Source organism: Hemiscyllium ocellatum, chromosome 31 (assembly GCF_020745735.1).
Source record: "Hemiscyllium ocellatum isolate sHemOce1 chromosome 31, sHemOce1.pat.X.cur, whole genome shotgun sequence".
Classification (NCBI taxonomy): domain Eukaryota; kingdom Metazoa; phylum Chordata; class Chondrichthyes; order Orectolobiformes; family Hemiscylliidae; genus Hemiscyllium; species Hemiscyllium ocellatum.
The window spans coordinates 16,142,345-16,166,496 of record NC_083431.1 but is presented as its reverse complement, the minus strand read 5'-3'; the positions used below and the strand labels follow the sequence as shown (position 1 = coordinate 16,166,496).

The window sequence follows — 24,152 nt, the reverse complement described above, 5'->3', positions numbered from 1 at the left end:
AATCATGAGGGGCATGGATAAGATAAATAGACAAAATTTTTTCCCTGGGGTGGGGGAGTCCAGAATTAGACGGCATAGATTTAGTGTTGAGTTGAACTTGGAAGAGATGAGTTCTTCGGGGCAGGAACAATAAGTCTGCCTGGGCAGTCTAGCTGTGGATTTTGGGAAGGAGGTAGAAGCAAGGTGAGTGGGGTTGGGAGGCTATGTCTTTAGAAGCAGTGGAGGGGAGATCACCAGATGAAATGAGGTTAGTGACCATAGTTGACATAATGCTCTGCTATTCAGTGGGGTCATGGTCTGGGGGAAATAGTAGGCGGTATCTGAGAGTTGGCACTCAGCCTCTGCACTGTTGAGGTCAGTCCGTCAGACAACAGCACCACCCTTATCAGCAGGATTGGATCTGAGTGCACAACATGCAGTCAGTTCACAGTGAGACAAGTTGGAATGGGTGAGGTGGGAGCAGAGAAATTGAGGTGACCAATGTCACATCGACAGTTTTTGATGAACCGATCAATTGCAGATAAAAAGCCAGAGGGGTCCAGGTTAAGGGAGAGTGTAAGAGGTGGGCAAAAGGATCAGTAGGGCAGGAAGAGGACTTGTGTTGAAAGTAATGGGTGAAGGTGATGGAAGAAGAGTTATTGAATTTCAGGCATAAATTGACATTTAAGGGGAAGATGCTGAGGAATAAAACCAGATCTTTGCTGAATGTTCGACGTCAGAGAGCAGATGGTCGGAAGTATAGTAAATACACAACGGGAGGTGAAGTTGGGAGAGTGTGAGGACTGCAGATGCTGGAGATCAGAGTCGAATAGTGTAGTGCTGGAAAAGTTTGGTGGCGGAGGAGGCCCAGGATTTGCATGTCCTTGACTGAGTGGGAGGGGTAGTTGAAGTGTTTGGCCACAGGGCGATGGGGTTGTTTATTGTGTGTGTCCCAGAGATGGTCTCTGAAATGTTTTGCAAGTTGGCGTCCTGTCTCCCCAATGTGGAGGAGACCACATCGAGAGCAATGGACACAGTAGATGACATAGGGGGAAATACAATAAATCTCTGTTGGATGTGAAAGGATCCTTTGGGGCCTTGGAGGGCGGTGAGGAGGTGACGTATTCAGAGGCTGGTGGGGTGGATGGTAAAAATCCAGCAGGGCTAGGGCACCATTGCCCTCCTCTTCATCCGCTACATTGACTGTATCGGCACCACCTCGTGCTCTCATGAGCAGGTTGAACAGTTCATCAATTTCATGAACACCTTCCACCTCGACCTCAAGTTCACCTGGGCCATCTTGGACACCTCCCTCCCCCTCCTGGACCTCTCCATCTCCATTTTCAGCAATTGACACAACACAGACATCTACTTCAATCCCACCGACTCCCATAGCTACCTGGATGACACCTCCTCCCACCCTGCCTCTTGTAAAAATGCCATCCTTTATTCCCAATTCCTCCATCTCCGGCGCATCTGCTCCTAGGAGGACCAATTCCCCCTAGAACATTCCAGGTGACCTCCTAAGACCACAATTTCCCCTCCCACATGGTTGACTATCCTCTCCAGTGCATCTCCTCCACTTCTGGCACCTCCACCCTTGAACCCCACCCTTCCAATTGCAACAAGGATAGAACTCTCCCGGTCCTCACCTTCTACCCCCACCTGCCTCTGGGTGCATCACCTCAGCCATTTTTGCCATCTACAGACAGACCCCACCACGAGGGATATATTTCCCTCCCCACCCCAAGCTGTGTTCCAGAGAGACCCTTGTTAGGTCTGTTAGGAGTTCTGCGACTCCCTTGTTAGGTCCATATCCCCCACCAACCCACCATCCACTCCCAGCACCTTTCCCTGTCACCGCAGGAAGTGCAAAACTTACGCCCACATCTTCCCGCCCCCCCCCACCTCCATCCGATCCTTCTACATTAGGCAGAGATTTACCTGTACTTCCACACGTGTCATCTACTATATCCGTTGCTCTTGATGTGATCTCCTTTACATTGGGGACACAGGATGCCAACTTGTGGAATATTTCAGAGAACATCTGAGACACATGCACTAAACAATCCCAGCGAGGGGGAGTTAAAGTGTGGCTGATCTCTCCCACTCCGCCAAGGACATGCAAGTCGTGGGCCTTTTCCACAGCCAAACTCTAACCACCTGATGCCTGAAGGAAGAACATCTCATCTTGTGTCCCTACAACCACATAGAATCAATGTGGATTTCACAAGTTTCTCTACTTTCCCTCTTTTCCCCCCCCATCCCAGATCCAACCTTCCAACTCTGCACTGCCCTCATGACCTGTCCTACCTGTCCATCTTTCTTCCCACATATCCACACCACCCTCTGTTCTGACCTCTCACCTTCACCCCACCTTCATCTACCTATCGCACTCTCACCTACCCCCCGCCCATTTATCTATCAGCCTTCTCTGGCCACCTCCCCATTTCTGATGAAGAGCTTATGCTCGAAACATCAGCTCTCCTGCTCCTTGGATGCTGCCTGACAGACTGTGTTTTTCCAAGACCACACACTTTGAGGTTTGGAATCGGAGGGCAGAGAAGGGGAGAAAGTCTCTGGAGTGCTGTGAGTGTCTTTCTGTTGGCTGTATCTGTTGTCCTTGTGATGAGATTAGCCCTTGTCAGCCAAGGTCCCTAAGGGCTTTGAGCCACTGTGTTCCATTATCTACAACTTATCACCAGTTGGCAGCCTTACTCTGAGACTACAAGATGATTGGCATAGGAAACAGAAAAGTTGAGTGAAGGGTACCTATTTCAAAACTAAGGGTCCAAAATGGTATTGAAATGGAAGAAAACTTTACCTAATTTTGGTGCTGCAGTGACTCTGACTAGTTAATGGTAACACTGTGTGACAAAAGTAAGAAAGGATTTAATTCCCCAACACTGCTATCGCTCGAAATTCATGTGTGTGTGTGTGTATGTTTACATACTTCAGGTGTATTTTGGGGAGTGCTTTATCTTAAAATCATTCTGTATAATAAGCGGTCTTAATTGGATTGAAATATAAAGCTAACTCACTCTTGATCTGAGAGTTTTTAACCTTTGAAGATAAGCTATTTGAAATTTTTTTAGCATGAACAATGAATTAGGCTGACACAACCTGAACAAATTCCATTTATAAAGTGGCTTTCATGACCACAAAATGTCCAATGTTGCTTTGCACCAAATCAAATCTGAGGTTAGAGCTGATATCAAAGATTCATTGAAGTTTTATCTGTAATTATTGATATTCTGCCTCCTTGAAGGTTACACTCCAGTTACAGAGCGTTTAGATTTGTGAATAAAGTGGTCATTTGCAAGTTATCATATTTCCTTCTGCAACCCCCCCCCCCCTTTTAAGGTTTTTAAAGTGACTTTTACCTGAACCATCCATGATTTGTGATTTATTATTTTCCCATGAAGGTTATCAGTTTGAGTTTGCTTAATCCTAGGAACTTTTTTTTAACTAGTGATGAAAATATCAAATGATCTAAGATTCCAAAATCAACTGATCAGAAAATGGAAACTTTTAAATGCTGTGAAATGAACTGAAACTGACAAAATTGGTGCACATACTTGAGTTATATCTGAAATGTGAGCCTTTACTGCCTCCAGTGGTATTGAGATTTATTATAAACAGTGCAGGCAAGTGATTTGTTTCCAGTCATCTATTAAGAAACTAGCATTTTTCAGGATTTCTTACACAAAGATTTCAGTGCTTTGCCAACAAATTGTCCTGCACACTGTAAATGTGGAATAGCTTGGATGTACAACCTTACTCAAAATCACTTGCCTGCTAATAACATTGTGTGGATACCTTCATATCTTGTGTTATCTTTCGTTAGGAGGTTGGATGATGACATTCGAACTGTAGTGAGAGGACAGACCAATGTGGGACAAGATGGCCGACAGGTATAAAACCATATTTTTCCATTAGTGCTTTTTTGTAACTTTAATACTTGAAATTTCTTATTTAGTCATGTCAAAGTCAGTAGCTGTAAATTGACTTGGAGGGGAGATCCATTTGCTGCTTATGGATAGTTTAATTGTTTGATTGTCATGGTGTCATACTGGATTCCACTATTAAGAAACTCTCTGGAAGTTTAAGAAAAAATTGGAGTTGGTATTTAATCATCCATCATCTATGGTTCTTCTTAACAGACATGGGAATAAAACGCTAGCAGTGACTTGCTGGAGTACAACAGGATGGTATTGAGAAGCAGAAGATTCAGGAAGTAAACAGTAAGGCAGAGTCATAGACTTAGAGATGTAGAGCACCGAAACAAACCCTTTGGTCCAACTCATCCATGCTGATCAGATATCTCAACCTAATGTAGTCCCATTTGCCAGCATTTGACCCATATCCCTCTAAACCCTTCCCATTCATATACCCACCTAGATGCCTTTTAAATGTTGTAATTGTACCAACCACTTCCTCTGGCACTCATTCCATATATGCACCATCCTCGGAGTGAAAAAGTTGCCCCTCGGGTCCCTTTTTAAATCTTCTTCTCCCCCCCACTTTAAACCTATGCCATCTAGTTTTTGACTCCCCCACCCCAGGAAAAGACCTTGTCTATTTACCCTATTCATGTCCCTCATGATCTTATGAACCTCTAAGGTCACCCCACAGCCTCTGGCACTTGAGGGAAAATAGCCTCAGCCTGTTCAACCTTTCCCTGTAGCTCAACTCCACCCACCCCTCCCCAACCTTGGCAACATTCTTGTAAACCTTTTCTGAAATCTTTCAAATTTCACAACGTTCTTCCTATTAGCAGGAAGACCAGAATTGCATGCAGTATTCCAAAAGTGGCCTAACTGATTAGCTATACAGCTGCAACATGACCTCCCAACACCTATGCTCAATGCATTCACCAATAAAGGAAAGCATACTAAGTGCCTTGTTCACTATCCTATTTACCTGCGACTTCATTTTCAAGGAGCAATGAACCTGCACTCCAAGGTCTCTTTGTTCAGCAACACTCCACAAAACCTTAACGTTAATTGTATAAGTCCTACCCTGATTTGCCTTTCCAAAATGTAGCACCTCACACTTGTCTAAATCAAACTCCATTTTTGTGGTACACCACTGGTCACTGGTCTCCGGTCTGAAAAGCAACCCTCTCTTCTACCCTCAAGCCAGTTCTGCATCCAAATGGCTAGTTCTCCCAGTATTCCATGTAATCTAACCTTGCTAACGAGTCTCCCACGAAGAACCTTGTTGGATGCCTTACTGAAGTCCATATAGATCACGTTCATCGCTCTGCCCTCATCCGTCTGCTTTGTTACTACTTCAAAAAACTTAATCAAGTTAGTGAGACATGATTTCCCATGCATAAAACCATGTTGACTATTCCTAATCAGCCCCTACTTTTTAAGACCATAAGACATAGGAGTGGAAGTAAGGCCATTTGGCCCATCGTGCATCTTCATAGTTTGTGAAGATATTTTTAGAAGGAAGCAGGATGAATGCAAAGGAGTGGCCTGAAAATGTTTCTTGACCGTTTCATTGGGAATTTGCGGATATTTCTTACTTAGTTAAAATGAAATCTTTGAGTTCGAAATCAGAATTTACCTGTGTTTAACTTGGTTGTTATCCTCTTGTCATCTTTCCACCATTTCTTCTACCTCTTCTGTCATTTGCGTGTTCTCCTGGATCAGTTATGGGGTCACAGTGTCAAACAGTATGGAAACAGACCCTTTGGTCCCAGCTGTCCATGCTGACCATGTTCCCAAATGCAGCTAACCTCATCTGCCTGTCCTTGACCCATATCCTTCCAAACTTTAAAGTATCCAAACATCTTTTAAACCTTGTAACTGTATCTGCATCCTCCACTTTCTCTGGCAGTTCATTCCACACAAAAACCATTCTGTTTTTTAAAAAAAAGTTGCCCCTCATGACCTTTTAAATCTTTCTCCTCTGACCTTAAAAGTATGCCCTGAGTTTTGAACTTCCCCACCCAAGGGAAAAGGCCATTGGCATTCACCTTCTCTCTGTCCCTCATGATTTTATGAACCTCAATAAGGTCACCCATCTCTTTCTCTTGTCCTCTTGTTTTATTGCGCTTTCTTTCAGTTCACATTTCCTTGTGTTTTTATTCTCTCCATTTGTTTTTTTTATCTCTCTATTATTTGCTTCAATTTATTACGTTTTGGGAGGACAACAAGCACTTCACTCTGAACATGCAACTGTATGGGCAGAACTAGGAATCACTTGCACACAAAGACAAGTAGGTTGACATGTCAGCCAGAGAGCACTTGAATCGGGTAGGCTGACAGGTGACAAGGGAATGCTTCGTTTAGGCAAGCAAGTGAACAAACCGACCAACAAACATCAATATAGCTGAGTGAGCTTCCAGCTGCCAACCTGTTGAGAGTAAATAAACAGGTAGGTTGGCAGGCTCCTGAGCCATGCAAGTGGGAAACTTTCACAAAATACCATTCACAATCCAGAATTTTTCCCAGGCAAATTCCAAACGCTCACATTAGTTTGCAATTGTATCAACCCTGATCAGATCTAATTTGTTCCTACCCAATTTCTCTCTGCCTTAGTTTTCACATTGATTGGCAAAGTTCATGTCTTCCATTGTACTTACTAAGTAAACAGGTAGACTAAAAAGCATTTGTGAACATCTCCGAATGTTTGGAACTGGGTTGTAGTGATTCGAAGAGAATCAGATTTGTAGAAGAAATCATGGGAAATAGATCACATGTAACTGCTGTAATGGTAGCTTGGTCATTGTAACCAAGCTTCATAACCTTTAAAATGCAATTGAATGAGCACTTGAAACATCCTAACATTCAAGGCTATGGGCATAAGTGTTGGAAACTGGGGCTATGTGGATTTTGACTAGCTTATTCATTGCAGCCTCAATAGACCAGAAGGCCTCTTCTGTACTGTGTAATTCTGTGATTGATCACTTACATTGTTGACAGATGGAGTCAAAACTGTAAAGTGTTGGTAGGAATCAAGGCATTGAAGTTTAAATGGTTAATAAGGTCCAATCAATGAGCCAAGGACAGTGAATTGAGTATTCTGTTCCTGACTCTCAGATGGGCATCTTCAAGAGGTAATTCTGAATTAGAGTATGCATTTTATTCAAATATTTGTTTAAAGGCTAATTTTCATGTGGAGACAAATTTAATATGCCCTCACACCAAGTTTACGACATTTTTTAAAGTAACTTGAATTGTCGCTCCTGTCATTTGCTACTGTGGGGATAATAGCTTATAACAGAAATGGGCAGGTCACTTGTGCTGTTTTTTGCTGTTAACACGATTGAAGCTAGCCGGATGAATCCAGTTAGTGTCTTTATTGGCTCCCATCTCAAGTTGGACAATGGCTAAGTCCCTATTTCAGCCAAGCTGTCATTTGCTGCCCACAGATATGTGACACATTTGTAAGAAATGACATTCTGGGCACGTACAAGATGCAAAGCTTTTAACTATATAGATCTCCTCCTGGAGATTAGTTTGTGAGGATGAAGAACCCTTGTAGCTCATCTATTGAAACATTAGCAGTCAGTGTTCTTTGCCTTAATGGGTGCATGTAAATGGTTTTAAGGCTGTATTTCAGTCAGTGTTCGAATCACTTCTGAACCTTTGAGACCAGTGCATGTCCTCCATCCGTATGGAGATACTTGTATTCCATAAGAATGCCAGTGTTCGAAACACATACAGAAATGTTTTCCCATTTTGGGGCCTATTTTTAAAACCGGGAGTTTCCGGTGGTTTGAAATTCTTTATGAAAATATGCAAGCTTGCATTTGTGAAAATTAAGTACAGAACGCTCTCTTTTTTTCCCCCCTTCTGGTATGGTTCCAGGACAGTGAAACAGTCTCCTGACTCTGCTGTCTGTTAATTCCCCACCTGATGCAAGACAGCATTTGGGAACACTGAGCTCCCTTTACATGTGTATGCAACCTAATATTAGAGGCCACTCTTTCAATCACAGACGACATCATGTTAGTAGATTAAACATAACCCTGTTTTTACTGAGTGAGAAGTGGGGCTGGTATATTTGGCAGCACCTTGAGACCATTTCAAAAACTGTTCTGTGCTGTTGCCAAAATTTAAGTTATTTAGATTATTTATTTCTTCTGATTGTAGCTGGCAGTGGGAGAGCAATGCCTTCATCTCCCTGCAAGCTGTAAGCCAGAAGTGTCTAAAGAGAAAGAAAACAGAGTTTGAAAACACAAGTGTTAGAGAGTAGATAATAAATATTTATGGCCTTTTTTATATATGCAAGTGACAGCATGCCAAGAAAAGTGTGGAAATAGTTTAATTGATTCCATGTTTTGTCTGCTTTCAAAGGACAATGTGAGATATTGTAACATGATATAATGCCCCTGCTAAACAAAAGAAAGCTGAATTCCTTTTCAGTAGTGTGTGTGTATATGCATATTTATAAATCTATTGTTTCTATTTCTGGTCTGTGTTCAATTAGCTAAGGTTAGTGACAGAAATATAATGGCCTAGATGTCTCCGGGCTAAAAACGGGAAGATTCGTCCAGGATCCCATTTCTGATTATACAGTGAGCATCACTAGAAATTGTCTGCAGATGTATGTTGGCTTCAGACTGTAGTTCTCTCACTATTGAATCACCTAGCATATGAGCACAGGCATAGCTAGAAGAATAGGAAGAAATAGTTCTTCGAAAGCTCATGTTCTACAATTGTTTCTGCTTCTTAAAACAATGCATGCACATGCACTAATTTAGCAAAATATATGTGCAAAGGTCAAACTTGCCAAGACAATTGATTTTTGAAGAGACATGTTTGACCTTAACTTTGCTACTGAGGTGTCTAGGCAAGCGGCCTGCTGATTTTTCAGTCCTTGTCACTCATGATTCTGATCTGCTACAGTTTGTTTTGACGGGAGGAATCGGGCTTCAGATATCTAAGGACATCAGAAGAATTTGGATTTGCAAATTACTGTGTAACTCTGGTTTCTGACCCTGTGAATGGCAAGTTGTGTGCTGAAGGAACGGTGTTTATATTTGCTTTGAAGTATACAAGGAGAAAATGAGGGCTGCAGATGCTGGAGACCAGAGTCGAGGGTGTGGTGCTGGAAAAGCACAGCAGGTCAGGCAGCATCCGAGGAGCAGGAGAAAAATTCCTGATGAAGGGCTTATGCCAGAAACATTGATTCTCCTGCTCCTTAAATGCTGCCTGACCTGCTGTGCTTTTCCAGCACCCCACACTCAACTTGGAAGTATACAAGTCCATGCAGTCCGGAGTATATTGACAGGTCAACATTAATAGTTAAGAATTGACCTCCAGTCAAATTAAGCATGACTGTATAATTTGGGTCTAATGAGCTATTGCTGAATAAATGTTAATTGTCTTGCATAGTATTAGATAGTATAGTCAGCCTGTTCCTTCTGATCCTTTAAAGTTCTTCTAATCGCATACTAGATTGAGTAAGGTGAAATTTTGTGTTTGGGGTAAGGTATACAAGTCTGTTGTAATTTTCCACATCTTCAACTAATCTTTGATTGCTTGGCCATATGGCACTGTCCCCTGACATATGACTGTGTGACTTTGAGTACCATGTTCTTTTGATGAAGGACTTAATGGTTCACATCAGTTTATGATCAGTCATAGAATATACCATACAGAAGAGGCCCTCCAGCCTATCGCATCTGCACTGAAAAACTACTCTAAACCTACAGAAGCCCTTCTTTTTAATACTTGATCAAATACCCTTGAATCTAATGATGTTTTATGTGGTCATCCAAAAACACTTTAAAAGCTGAGGTTTCCTGACTCAACAACCTTCTGAGTCAAAGAAAATATCCTCTCATCCCTCTAAACCTCGTGCCATTCACCTTAAAATTATGCCCCCTTGTTATTGACCCTTCAAGCTGGGGTAACAGCCTTTCTTTCAAAGGTGAAATGCTGCAACCTAGTCACATCCTGATCAATATTCCTTGCACCCCCTTCAGCTAAAGCACATCATTTCTCTGGTGCAGTGACCAGAACTGCACACAGTACTCCAGCAGTGGTCTAACCAAAGATTCACCCAGCTCCCAAGAGAATGTCTCTGACGTTATAATCTATGATATAACATATAAAAACAAATGTGCATTATGCTGCCTTAACCACACTACTAACCCGTCCTGCCACCTTCAATCACCCTAAGATTCCTCTGTTCCTGAATTTCCTCATGTCCTGCCATTCATTGAGTACTTCCTTGTCTTGTTACTTCTTCCAAAGTGCATCACTTCACATCTGCCATCTGCCATCTAACCAATCCATTGACATCCTCCTGTGCTCTAGGACCTCCTTCTTCACTTAACCACCCAACTAATCTTGAAATAGTTAAGCGTAACTTTTTTAAAAAAAAAGTTATCTCCTACACAGTATTTCAACTGTTAGTAGATTTCACATCAATCAAAGAATCAAGTCAGCATTTCCCAGTGGCTGATGCATTACTCCTTTTAAACTTTGCAAACTTCCTGAGAAGGCATTAGTGATCTTGTCTTATTTAAGTTTAAATAGAATAGCAGGCAGAAACTGCAGGACTTTAGTGGATGGGTGAGGATTTAGAAGGTGTATCATTTGTTTGAGACTCCTTTCTGGCTCAGATAACTGTACCATCTCTGGAAGTAGTGTAAAACCTGCAGGAAATGGGACCAAGAAAAAGCTACTGAGAAACGGATCAGCTTACTGGACTGTCTTTCACATGTTACTACTTCCAGATGCAGGTTTCATTCAGGACAGAGCTCCCATTGTTGAATTAACTGTGAGGTGACAATGTTCTGTTGGTTTCAGAATGATGAATAGATGGTCCTTCTACAAATTTAAATGTCAGGAAATGACTATTTTTTTGTTCCTACAGACACTCACGCTAGTTACACATTCTCTCTCTACAATAATGTACAGAAATATCACTTTGAAGTGATAAAAGATAAAGTTCAATTTGCCCTGGCAGTTGATATTGAAGCTGATTAAATCTACATTTACTACTGGCCCCTAGATGTCTTTGATTACAGTTACGGATGAATTGCTTGGTCACCCTGGAACACATTAACAGTCACTCTGTAAGGTTCAATCCTTTTCTTGAAGGGCATTACTGAACTTGTTTGATTGTTACATTAACTTGATAGTTTTTCATATGTCTTTATAGAATGATAGAATCCAGACAGTGTGGAATCAGGCCGCTTGATACATCTGGACAAATCAGATGCCAGATTTGGCTTGATATTAAAGTTAAACTACGGTCCACTTGTTTACTGTCAGTCAATGAACATTTTCATAAGAGGCTATTGATGTACTTTTAACAAAAGAACATAAAGGTGTAATGAACTAATTCTTTTCCTTTGCTACAACTGTTTGAAGACTCCTAACCTTTGCTGTTGTTGTTACAGACCACCTCTCTCTGATTTACTTCTCTCCAAAAGAAACCCGTACATTGCCTTTTGAAACAAACTTGTTTCTATCTCCGCCTCCTTGTCATTGAACATTTTGTTGCTAGGCAACAGTCCAATTTTTGTTTCTGTTCTACCCTTGTTTCTAATGCACTGAACTTTTCACCTCAACTGTTTTTAATGGTTTTATGTAAATGCTTGTAGATAAACTGCCAGGCAGTACACCACTGTCCGCAGTTCTGAAGAAGGGTCACTAGAATTAAGACATTAACTATGTTTCCCCTTCACAAACTCGCCAGACATGCTGAGTTTCTCTGGCAATTTTTATTTTTGCTTGTTCTAGTTCTCCAGCATCTGCAGTTCTTTGTTTTATATTATTATGTGCATTTTATTATTTTCTTTTCCATTGCTGCCCTCTGTTAACCAAGTCCTTGTTTTTAAATAAGTGTTCTTTCCTTCCCATTTTATATTCTGTTTTCAATGTTTAATGTTCACACTCCAGCTGCCATTGTGTCATGTGTGAATACTGGTCAAAGAGGTTGGTAGTCTGGTCCCAGGCCTTTAATGGTGCCACCATTAAACTGTGTGCTTGTATATGATTTATACCTTGTTAAATAGTCCAAATTACGACAACGGATGCACTCTTGTTCCATAAGTTGCAAATCATTTACATGCTACCACTCGCTCACCTACATTCTCTTGGCACCAGTTCTTGCTAAGCTGCACTGGCTCCTTATGTCTCATGATGTTGCTTTTAATCCATGCTTTCAGATCCCTACATGGCTTCATTTCCTCTTATGACTGTGATCTTCTCCATTTGACATGTGCCAGCACCTGCACACTTTCTACACCTAGGCATACTTATCAATTCCTGTTCTGTATTCTCCCAAAGAAAAAGGAGGAGGTTCATGTTTCAACTACACTTCTGCTTCATCATGTCTGTCTGCTTTCACCGTAACATTATCTGTCTGGAGTTGAGAGTGTGTTGCTGGAAAAGCACAGCAGGTTAGGCAGCATTCGAGGAGCAGGAAAATTGACGTTTCGGGCCAGAGCCCTTCATCAGGGGTTGGAGGCTCCGGCCGAAAAGTCTATTCTACTACTCCTTGGATGCTGCCTGACCTGCTGTGCTTTTCCAGTAACACACACGCAACAGTGATCTTCAGCATCTGCTGACCTCATTGTCTTCATTATTTGTTTGGACGCTGCCTCAGCTCATCTGCTGCTGAAACACTCATAACAAATTTGAAACTGCACTTGGCTGTGCCCCCCCCCAGCCCCCCTCGAAAAAAAACTTGAGCTTATCCTAAACTCAAGAAAACCTGCCAAGAACTGTGGATACTGTAAATCAGGCTGTCTCCCTCTGTATCTGCAATCTTCTAAACTCATGCACTCCTCCAATACTGACCACCTTTGCATTCCTGATTTTAGTTACCCCTGGATTGGTAGCAATGGCTTCAGCTGCTTAGGCCCTTAGCTCTAGAATTCTCTCCTTAAATCTGTCTCCTGTTTTACTTCTCTCCTCTTTAAAATGCTCCTTCATAACAGACATCTCGTTGCTAATTTTTTTTGTGGTTAAGAGCCAGATTTTGTTTGATATATTCTAATAATTTAAAGATGCTTTGCAAATAAAGCCAATATTAATGTTTCAGCCACAGTGTTGCTTCTGAGCTTCCCTTTCCTCAGTGCCTCCAATCTGTCACCTCTGCCTTTCCATTCAAATTCAGATTGAGACATGAAGATTTTGTGAGAAGGATGCATCATCTGTAGTTAATTAAGGAAGTTAACAATGGTATCAAACTGAAGAAAAAGGACTCACAAATCAGCAATGATTAGTGAGGGGCCAGAAGAACGGGAATATTTCTAGAAGTCAGCTAAAATTTGCTGAACTAGAGGAGGAATCTGTATCGTAAAAATAAAACTAGCAAGAGATAATAAAAAGAGTAAAACCTCCGAGTGTATAACAAGGAAGCAAATAGCTAAAATGAATGTTGGTCACTTAGGTGGTGAGACTAGATAATTACTAAGGGGAAACAAGGAAATTCTGAGAATTAAAGCAAGTATCTTGTTCCTGTCTTCACCATAGAAGGTACTAAAAGTATTTCAAGAATAGTAGAAAAGGAGGGAAGAACTAAAATAATTACGAGGAAAAAGTGCTAGGAAAACCAATGGGATAAAAGGATGACAAAGTTCCCTGGACCTAATGGGTTACTTCCAAGGGATTGAAGGAAGTGGTGGCATTGGTTGTAATCTTCCAAAATTTGTTGACCCTGAAAAAGCCCCAGTGAATTTGAAAAGTGCGAATGTATTACTTAATGAGAAAGACACAAGCATGAAACCAAAGGTCAGTGAGTCCAACATCTGTCATCGGGAAATAGTAGAATCCATTATTAAGAAAATTGTTGTGAGTCATATTTGAAAACTATAATACCATTAGTCAGGGTCAACATAATTTTGTGGAAGTGAAATAGTATTTGACAAATGTAATTGAGCTCTGTGAAAATGTAATAAGCAGGCTGGAAAAAGAGGTACCAGAAAATGACAAGTATTTGAATTTTCAACAGACATTTTGGTAAGGTGGTACATAAAAGATTATGTACAATGTCAGAACTCATGGTATTAGGGTGGCATATTAGCATGAATCGTGGATTGGGTAAATAACAAGGAACAGAGTAAATTGATCACTTTCTGGTCAACTGATTGTGCCAGAGGAATCAATTCAGGGACCTCAATTATTTACAACTGCATTAATGACATTGCCAAAGAGATGAAGTAACGTATTTAAGTCTGAGAGAAAGCTGTGAGGAGGAATCAAAGAAACTACAACGAAATATAGCCAGGTGAAGTGAGTGGACAAGAATGTGGCAAATGATGTATGATGCGCAAAAGTAAGTTTATTCACATTGATCTTAAGAATAGAAAAATAAAATATTTTTTAATGGTGTGAATTTTGAGTGTTGATGTTTAGCATTCCGGCACAGCAAGCAATTAGAAAGTCGAATTCCATGTTGGCCTATATTGCAAGGAAATTGTAATGCAAATACAAGACAATCTTTGAACAATTGTCTGGAGCTTTGAGAATATTGTCTGCAGTTTTGGTCTCCATTCTTGCCTTGGAGACGGTGGAAAAAATGTTAACAAGATCGCTTCTTGGGATGAAAAGCGTGACTTGAGGAGAGACTGGGAGATGATCACAACGTTGAAAGATTCTGAAGGGTTTGACAAGGAAGATGTTGATGGTTTGAATCACTTGAGCAATATAGAAAATGGGGCACAGTCTTTGGATAAGATAAATCATTTTGGATGAAGATGAAAGGAAGTATCTTTACTTAGATTGTGAACTGTTAGAAATTATGACTTGCGAAGATTGTGGATTCTCTGTTATTAAATATATTGAAGGCTGAGTTGGTAATGTCTTGGGAACAAATGTGAAAGTGGAGATGGTGATCATTGTTACTTGTGTTTTTTTCCTGTGACCACAATGCCAAGGAGTGTTATTGTAACCTGGGGAGCATTATGGTTTCTTCTGGACATGCATAGATTGTATCTTACTGAACGACTGGGAATATGTGAAATGCAGTCTATTTATTAGGAACTTGTAAGTTTATATTTAACTGATCAGGCCTTATTTCCCATGTTGTTTGGTACAGTAACGCACTTAGTGCTGATTCTGCCTTCCTGACTAACCTAGTCTTCTACATAAAGTATGGCCACTTGGCAAATGACTGACAGCTGACACCCATTTGACTACATGTTCAGGAGAAATAGTGTAATGATTTACATTGACAGTAAGATATTTGTCGAAATATTGAACCATTTCTATGGAAGAATTAAATGCAGCTCTCTCTCAAAATCCTGATCCATCACAGTTTTTTTTTAAATGGAAGCTAATTTCAGTCAGATATTTAATTACACACGTAACTGAATTTAATTCAAGATGGCACTTTCAGATTTGAGAACTTTACACTTAACTAAATAATGTGACATTCAGAACTTTCCCTGTGCCCAGTCCAGTTTGTAAAAAGCCATTCTTGTTGCTAAGATAACAACGTACTATTTGGTGGGATGCAAAATTTCCTGCTGATGTGCAGCATTGTGGGTAAGTGTGATGATTGAGGACAAGAACGTGACTGACATCAAGGCATGCTAAGTATATATGAAGGTACTATGTAGACAATGAGCTTCATATAAATGCAGCTCAGAACTAAAATAATTGCAATGGATTTATGGGGAAGAGGGATGTATCCAAAAGTTTTATTGGAGTGAAGAATGCCATGCTAATTTTAAAAAAGTCAGTGCTAGTTTGAAGCAAGGCTTATTTGTGGTAAACCAAAAACTTATTGCTGTACATAAAAAAAAATCATTCTGTCTCAATGGTGATCATTGTTACTTGTGTTTTTTTCCTGTGAACACAATGCCAAGGAGTGTTATTGTAACCTGGAGAGCATTATGGTTTCTTCTGGACATGCATAGATTGTAGACAGTAAAGAAAAATTTTTTTAACACGTTTTTTAGTAAAAGGTGCAAAGGTACGCAGACATCTAAAGGTCAGAACTTAAACAGCCTGCTGAGTTGTTATTTTCTTGTAAAATATTTATCCCACTGAGTTTATCAGTCCAACTTTGAAAATTGGGTATCCCTTTGGTACAGATTCAATATGACTTTTTTTTTGGTCAGTGAACTTTTTTTTTAAAAAAAAGGTCGAATTAACATGCCTGCTGCCAAACTTAATGTAATATATTAATTGTGTAAAACATTAATTTTATGGCAACTTGGACATCAAATGCCACGTTTGTCTGTACCCGCACTTGAATGCTGGCCAACATATGATGCATTTTGTGAAAACACTGAACTCTGAATGTGTGATGTACCCGAACATATTGCATTGCAAAAAGTTAAATATGGGAGAGCAGCACAGTTAGCTAATTCTTAAATGGTCTGGGCTATAACATGAAAGGGCTATAACTTTGAGAACACCATTAGAAAAAATAACTAGTCTCAAACTTGATGAGCTCTGAGGAATTTCCTATCCTTTCTGCCTCTGCCAAGTTGTTCTAGCTGAGCCAAGCAATATCGTCTTGGCAAATAGCTTTATTTAAAAAAAAAGCCCTGCAAAAATATTGGGTAATAATCAAAATGGCAGATGGTTAAGTATGTAGGTATGAGCAGACAGAAAAGAACTAAAATTGGTTGGGAGCACAGAAATTTCAGAGCAATTAAGTTATTTTGTGTTGAATGAATGATATTGAATATATAAGATAGTTATAGTTGACTGTTTTTGGACAAGATGCAAGAAACTTTATTCAAGTCTAAATTTTTAAAGAGTTCACAGTGAATCAAGGGATGACCGGGTTAAATATGGTCACATCTTGTGACTTGCTCTCCTGTCTTTTGATGCAGCTCATCTCTTGTGCTGGTGTTTTCTTTTTCTTCTGATTCCCTACAGTTGAGTAGAATCCATTCATGAGGGTTAATGCCTTAAAAGGCAGTGTACATATTATTGGCATTCTCTTATGGTCAGACTGTCCACTATTAAGTGGAGCCTTCATAGTTTTAATGAGCTAAGGCTTTGAGGAGTCAGTGGCTCTATCAGGCACTATTCTAACAGCTTCATTGGCAGTGCCAAGAGACAGACTGGAGAATGAGAATGGAGTTGAAATGAAACCAATCTGGAGTTTCATTCCAGCAAATTATAAGCAGGAATTTGGAAGAATCACAAACTGGAGAACATTTAACACAAAGCTGGCAGTTATTTCAGTTTGGCACTTAGCATGTACATGACAGGAATCATAACTGTTCATATCTTGATGCCAATCAGCACAGATATGTCACTTTATTATCAGTGTGAGGATCCAGTTGTGACTAAAACAAGATATTAAATCTTATGTTTTTGATCTGCAAATGCATAGTTGTTTGAAAAGTTTAAATTCAAAGTTGCATCAAAATTCTTCAGTATTTGAAGGCAAAATCACTTGAGGTCGGTTTGCTGTCAACATTTCAAGCCATAAAAAGTGGATACTTTTTGGGTAGAGGTTTTGGCTAAATGTTTTACTTTTTTTTTTAAACACTCCTCCTTGCCTGTTCCGGCTGTTGTGAGTTTTGTTTTCAAATTATTTTGTTAATGTCCTGTCAGTTCTTTTCATTTAAAGTATCTTGGAGGTCAGATTAAATTGTATTTTTATTTAAGTTAATTGAAGCAATATATTTTTGAATGAAAGCCTGAGAGTAATATTTTAGGAATGTATATCTTTGAACCAAAACTCTAGGTGTACTGCAAATGTGAATTGTTAATGACTTTTGAAGTCTGATTCGGAAATCTTCAAGTGGAAGGGTCCACCTTTTTAGTTTGGTCTATCATAGATTATGTTTTTGCTGTGAATAAGATCCAGATGGTGATGGTTGAAGTGTAGAGTGTTTGTCACTAGTACCATTACTTTTGGAATGGAAATGTGGAAATGATAGGTTAAAGGTGAAGAGGAGTTCAACTGTTGCCCTAGCAACTCTTGAACTAGACATTTCATCCTTTGTGAGGTTAAATTCACATTGGAGTGATTGTTAGGAAATTAAAATGGAATATTTGAAACCTCTCCTTGTGTATTTTCTGAACCATTTTTGAGCAAATTAATGACTTTGGTGTACAGGGTTGGTAAATCCTTATTGTATTTGTATTATTTCTCTCATGAGAAGGATGTGTTAGTCACCATGTGCAGCATGTCTCACTCAATCTGTGATAAGTTAGTCTTGAGTAGCTGTGAGAGAGTAAAGCTACAAATCTCAGTGCACAGAATAATATTGTGGGAAATGCAAGTCAATGCAGAGATCAGTGGGACCAAACTTCCCAGGGATATTCAGTAGATCTGGGAGATGGTTAATCCTCCCTTGAAGTTGATATCTCAGTCCTCAGGTTTTCTGTGCACAGTTTACCATGTTCTCCAGTCTTCAGCCAATGCAATCCCTCTGTTGGTGAAATTGTAAAACTTCAAGCTTGAAATTTTAACACTGCTAATACACAAATCTCCAATAAAAGGAAGAATGGTTTGCATTTGTGTAGTGCCATTCACAACCTCCGGATACCTAAAAATAATTTAAGCCGATAAGGTACTTTTTGAAGTGATTGTTGTAAACACAGCAGTCAGTTTGCACAAAGCAAGTTCCTACAAAACAAACTTGTTTTAATGACTGCATAAACTGTTTTTTGTGATGACGTTTGAAGGTTAGTTAATGGCTAGGACACCTGGGATAATTCTGTTTGAATTAGTGCTGTGGGTTCTTTCATTTACACCTGATGGGTAGATATGTTCTGAGAGATGCCAGTATGACAGTGGATTGTCAGTCCAGATTTAGTATGTGTCTGTAGAATTGTGCTTGAATCCTCAGCCCTTCTGGCTCAAAGATGAGATCCAACCCATGTAGGCTTGGCTAACATTTCATGCCAAGCTTATGCTGACACTACCCTATGCATGCTGAAAATGTGTTGCTGGAAAAGCGCAACAAGTCAGGCAGCCTCCAAGGAACAGGAGATTCGATGCTTCAGGCATAAGCCCTTCAGGGTGCCTCCTTCTACCCTATGCATGCAAACTTGTGATTCAATGGTAGGAATCGTGAAATAGGTTTAATACCCATCCCCTTCCCATGTTTAATTACTGTGACACAAGCTGAGATCAACTAACTAGGCATGCAGTGGCATTTGAACTTGAGACTTCCTGTACTGTATGGCACAGTTCTGCATGGGAAGTACATTTACAAGTGAAACAATCTGGTCATATTGTAATTAAATACTTAATATATTTTTGATCTGAAGCAAATGATTGAATTAAGCTTCCCGCACTTGTCTGTAGTGTCTTGTCCAAAGAATGTGTACTGCAAGGAACCCTAGCAATTAATTTGAGTTTTCTTGTGAAAGCCAGATGCTGTTTAGTGCTGTGTGCAAAGATTAAAACTTCATGATGCCTTTTGGTTGTAAGGTTGTGATGAGCCACATGACTGAAAAGCAACATTTCTAAAATGTGTCTGGTTTCATTTGGAAACCAGAAAACTTCTGAGTTATTACCAGTTTGCACAGTAGTATAGAATGAGTAAAATAATGGCAAGCTACTTAAATAAAGTCAATGCTGACAAGATGGATGCAGCTCTTTCAACACTTCTCTTAACACCCTGTTACTTTTTGCTAATGATTCTTGTAAATGTCAGAGCTCCACAGATGTGTCTGGTTAGTATGGAGCATTTTTGGAAACAGTGGAATTAAATTGACCGTTGTTGACGTATTCTCTAATGTTTAAATGTTTTTTTTTCTCTAAAATGTTTCTATATTAATAACTGTGCAAATGTTGTATTGCAGCAATACTTGGTCTGCTTACAGTGCGTATGGAAAATCTGAGGAAAGCAAGTGTAGTTATATCCATTGGGCACCTTCAACAGTCAATATAGGGAGACTGCAGAGGAGGAGGGAAGGCTGAAATAAATACTTAGTTTTACAAGACATTCAAAGTACAGGGTGAATATATCGTGGTAAGCCTGAAAATGTAACTATCTAAATGATCTATTCTGTGATTTGCAGTGTACTGAAAGTTTGATCTAAATCTAAATTCCACGACTAATTGAATTGACAAAATATTATTTGGGTTTACAGTCTTTGAGCTTAACTGTGAAGAATGAAGACTGCTAATTTTCTCCTGCTCATCAAAACTTTACAGAGGAATCTGGGATGTCTGAGGGAAATACCATTCCCGATGTAATTGATAAAGCTGGTGTTTACATCTGACCTTGAAATAAGTTGTACATACAATAGGAGGTGATCACAACCACATCTATCTGTTTGCTAATGGCCGTTATTGCATATTAAAATCCAGGTTGTAGTGGTACAGCATGTTTAAAACATTGACTCCATTGATAGGGTCAGAACTTAACCGAACCAAATTGATTGGCTGAAAATCTCCTATCACTGCAGGATACAATACACCATTATGAGATGATTTTTAGCTAAGCTTTAATGCATAGCACAAAACTGCTGGTAACTTTTCACTGTTTGGCAGCACATCATTAAAAATCACACACCAGCTTATATTCCAACGGGTTTATTTGGAAGCACTAGTTTTCTGAGCACTGCTCCCTCATCAGGTAGCTTTGGAAGAGGGCCATAAGACACAGAATTTATAGCGAAAGATTAGTGTCATGCAACTGTGAAGTCTTTCATCTTTTAGAATGGGTCCAAGGTTTTGGTCATTAATATGTAAATCCCAGAACTACTATTAAGTTACAATCTCGGGACAACTTAAGGTTGTATTTTTTTTAAAAATTGACATTTCAGCTCAGACAATGCATTGACGGTGTGAGATTAGAGTCTGTCTGTATCCCAATCTTGTCAGACTGGTTCTATTTCCGAAGTAGGAATTTATTAAATACTACATGTATTGACCACCTGCAGATTGTGTGCTTTTTGACCAAAATAGAATGTGTCTGCAAATATAATTCTGCAGTGACCCAACTACAATATACACTTTTTCATGTGCACAAGCACACACACTTTTATATACTCACACAGACCCTCTCTTTTACGTACACACATATACCCCCCACACTTACACCCACATGCACATCCTCCCACAGGCGTACACTCCATCATATACGCACTCACGCACTCACGCACTCACGCACTCTCACGTGCACTCACATGCACATGCATTCTCACTCACTCACTCATACACACATGAACACACCATAAATCTATTGGCTGAATGTGCATAGCAGATACATTCTATTTTGATCATTCTATGTTGCAAATGTTGAAAAGATTTTGTCTAGGATAAAAAGACAAGGTCTTTTCCCTGGGGTGTGGTAGTTCAGAACTAGAGGACATAGAGTAAAAGTGAGATGGGAAAGATATAAGAGACCTAAGGGGCAACTTTTTCATGCAAAGGGTGGTATGTGTACGGAATGAGCTGCCAGAGGAAGTGGTGGAGGCTGGTACAATTGCAGCATTTAAAAGGCATCTGGATGGGTCTATGAATAGGAAGGGTTTGGAGGGATATGGACCAGGTGCTGGCAGGTGGGACTAGATTGGGTTAGGATATCTGGTCAGCATGGACAAGTTGGACTAAAGGGTCTGTTTCCATGCTGTACATCTCTATGACGCTGTGCCTGCAGATTGTGCACTTTTTGAGCAAAATGGAATGTATCTGCAAATAATAATTCTGCAGCTGCACATTCAGACCATAGACTTGTGTTTTTGCGTGTGTGTGTGTGTGTGTGTGTGTGTGTGTGTGTGTGAGACTGCATGAGTATCTGGGTATGTAAGAGTGTATATGTGTGTATGACAGTATATAGTGTAGTGGGATCACCTGTAGTGTGACATGAACCCAAGCTCATGGTTGAGACCATTCTCATGGGTTCAAAGCCCATGATTTGGAGTCTACTAGGACCTTAGGTTCATGTCACACGACAGGTGAGCACACTATACTATACACTCAGATGTGCGCACACAAGCACACATACACATGCACTCACGCAGACCCTCTCTCATACACGCACACATACATCCCCCACACATCCTCTCAGTCGTATCCTCCATCACACACAAACTTCCCAAGCGCAGATACACGCACACTCACATGCACTCACTCTCCGTCCCTCTCCTGGACACACACACACACACACACACACACACACACACACACACACACACACTCACACTCTTAAGTGTATGCAGAATTATATTTGCAGATGCATTCTATTTTGCAGGCAGTCAATCCATTTGTGGGTGGCACGGTGGCAAAGTGGTTAGCACTGCTGCCTCAAAGCGCCAGAGACCCGGGTTCAATTCCCGCCTCAGGCGACTGACTGTGTGGAGTTTGCACGTTCTCCCCGTGGCTGCGTGGGTTTCCTCCGGGTGCTCCGGTTTCCTCCCACCGTCCAAAGATGTGCGAGTCAGGTGAATTGGCCATGTTAAAAAAAAATTGCCCATAGTGTTAGGTAAAGGGGTAAATGTAGGGGTATGGGTGGGTTGCACTTCGGCGGGTCAGTGTGGACTTGTTGGGCCGAAGGGCCTGTTTCCACACCATAAGTAATCTAATCTAATCATATAATATTTTATAAATTCCGACTTCGGAAATAGATCAATTCTGACTGAAGCTCGGGATACAGAGACTCTAACCTCATACCTTTAATGCATTGTTTGAGCTGAGATGTCACCTTTTGTTCTAAAATCTTAAGTTAACTCAAGAATGTAACTTAAAGGAAGTTCTGAGATTTACATATCAATGAACCAAAACCTGCAATCCATTCTAAAAGATGAAAGACTTAATAGCAATGTAGGAGAAAGTGAGGACTGCAGATGCTGGAGATCAAAGCTGAAAATGTGTTGCTGGAAAAGCGCAGCAGGTCAGGCAGCATCCAAGGAGCAGGAGAGTCGACCAGTAGGTTTATTCAATATATCATTTGTTGTGTGACACTAATTTTTTGCTATAAATTCTCTTATGATCCTCCTTCCAAAGCTACTTGATGAAGGGGCAGCGCTCTGAAAGCTAGTGCTTCCAAATAAACCCATTGGATTAGACCTGGTGTGTATATGGTCCTTAGTTTTGTCCGCCCCAGAGCAACACCGGCACCTCCACATCATGGCAACACATTGACTATTGTTTTCAGAGATGACCAATATCAGTGGACCTTCCTGAAGAAAGGCTCATGCCCGAAACGTTGATTCTCCTTCTCCTTGGATGCTGCCTGACCTGCTGCACTTTTCCAACAACACATTTTCAGCAGTATCAGTGGCATAATATGATATCTTTTTCTGAATTAGTTTTATTTCTGTTATGGAATTATTTACCATACATGTGACTTACATGGTACAGGATCAGGAGTGTGTATTGGGCATACACTGCTCATGTATGCTCCTTAAGCACTAAAAGGTCCCAAAGCAGTATTCAGCTGATGGTGAGCAATACAGGGCAGAGATTGGTGGAATTGGTTCATCACTGGAAACAGTGTACAGATAAATTTTCCACATTGTTGTACCTCATTACTGCATAATGCTACTAAAACCAGGATGGACATGTGCCCAAACCGAAGTAATTTGAATCGATAGTTACTGCGGCTTTGTAGTGCCTCGGTTTTTACTTATCAAGAAGCCGTGTCCCTCCTTTGCTAGTTTACCAAATTTCACCACTAACTAAAAGCAAATGTGTTCTGGTAGCTTGCAATATCTGAACTTCAAATAACTTGATCTATGTTGTTTCTTTTAAAAATGGGATTTATTTCTTCCCATCGTCTCAAAGAACAAATATACAAATTTGACTTTCTTTTCAACTAAGGCATGTGTAGCCAATGCAAACGAAATTGTGATGTGTCTTCTGAATGTGATACTCCTGATGCCTGCATGTTGGCTTCTATTTTCATTGCAGGTTCCAATTCATAAATTAGGATAACAGGGAGTGGGTCTGTTTTTGTAGTACAAGGTTACTGAGATTTCCTTTGATTTATGTTTTTGAAATCTCACGCAGTTTTTGAGGAGGCTGCCTGTTGGAGTCAATTATGCTGGTTACATCGATTTTTTTTTGGAAGAGCAGTAAGTGAAGGGATGGAAAAAGAAACGGGGCTGAATGGCTTTCAGGGCAATTGCTTCATGGCTGATGACCTTTTTATTCACAAAAGTATACTTTATTCATAAAATTTGTGAAAACACATTGCATATTCTGTAATTTTAAAATAATTTTTTGCAATGTAATTTAATGTCTCCTTACCGCTTGTTCTAACCTTGTGTACCCCATTGCAATAGTAATAGTCTAAATGTTAATGATATATATTCTAT

The 24,152-nt window shown here is 40.1% G+C and overlaps 1 protein-coding gene across 1 annotated transcript in view; it reads left to right on the top strand.

The window, feature by feature from the left end:
- Positions 1-24,152, top strand: part of vps53 (VPS53 subunit of GARP complex) — a 234,501-nt gene that overhangs the window by 23,356 nt on the left and 186,993 nt on the right. Inside the window, exon 4 of the mRNA XM_060848004.1 lies at positions 3,827-3,893. Coding sequence (XP_060703987.1) covers positions 3,827-3,893 — 67 coding nt within the window. The remainder of the gene's footprint in view (positions 1-3,826; positions 3,894-24,152) is intronic.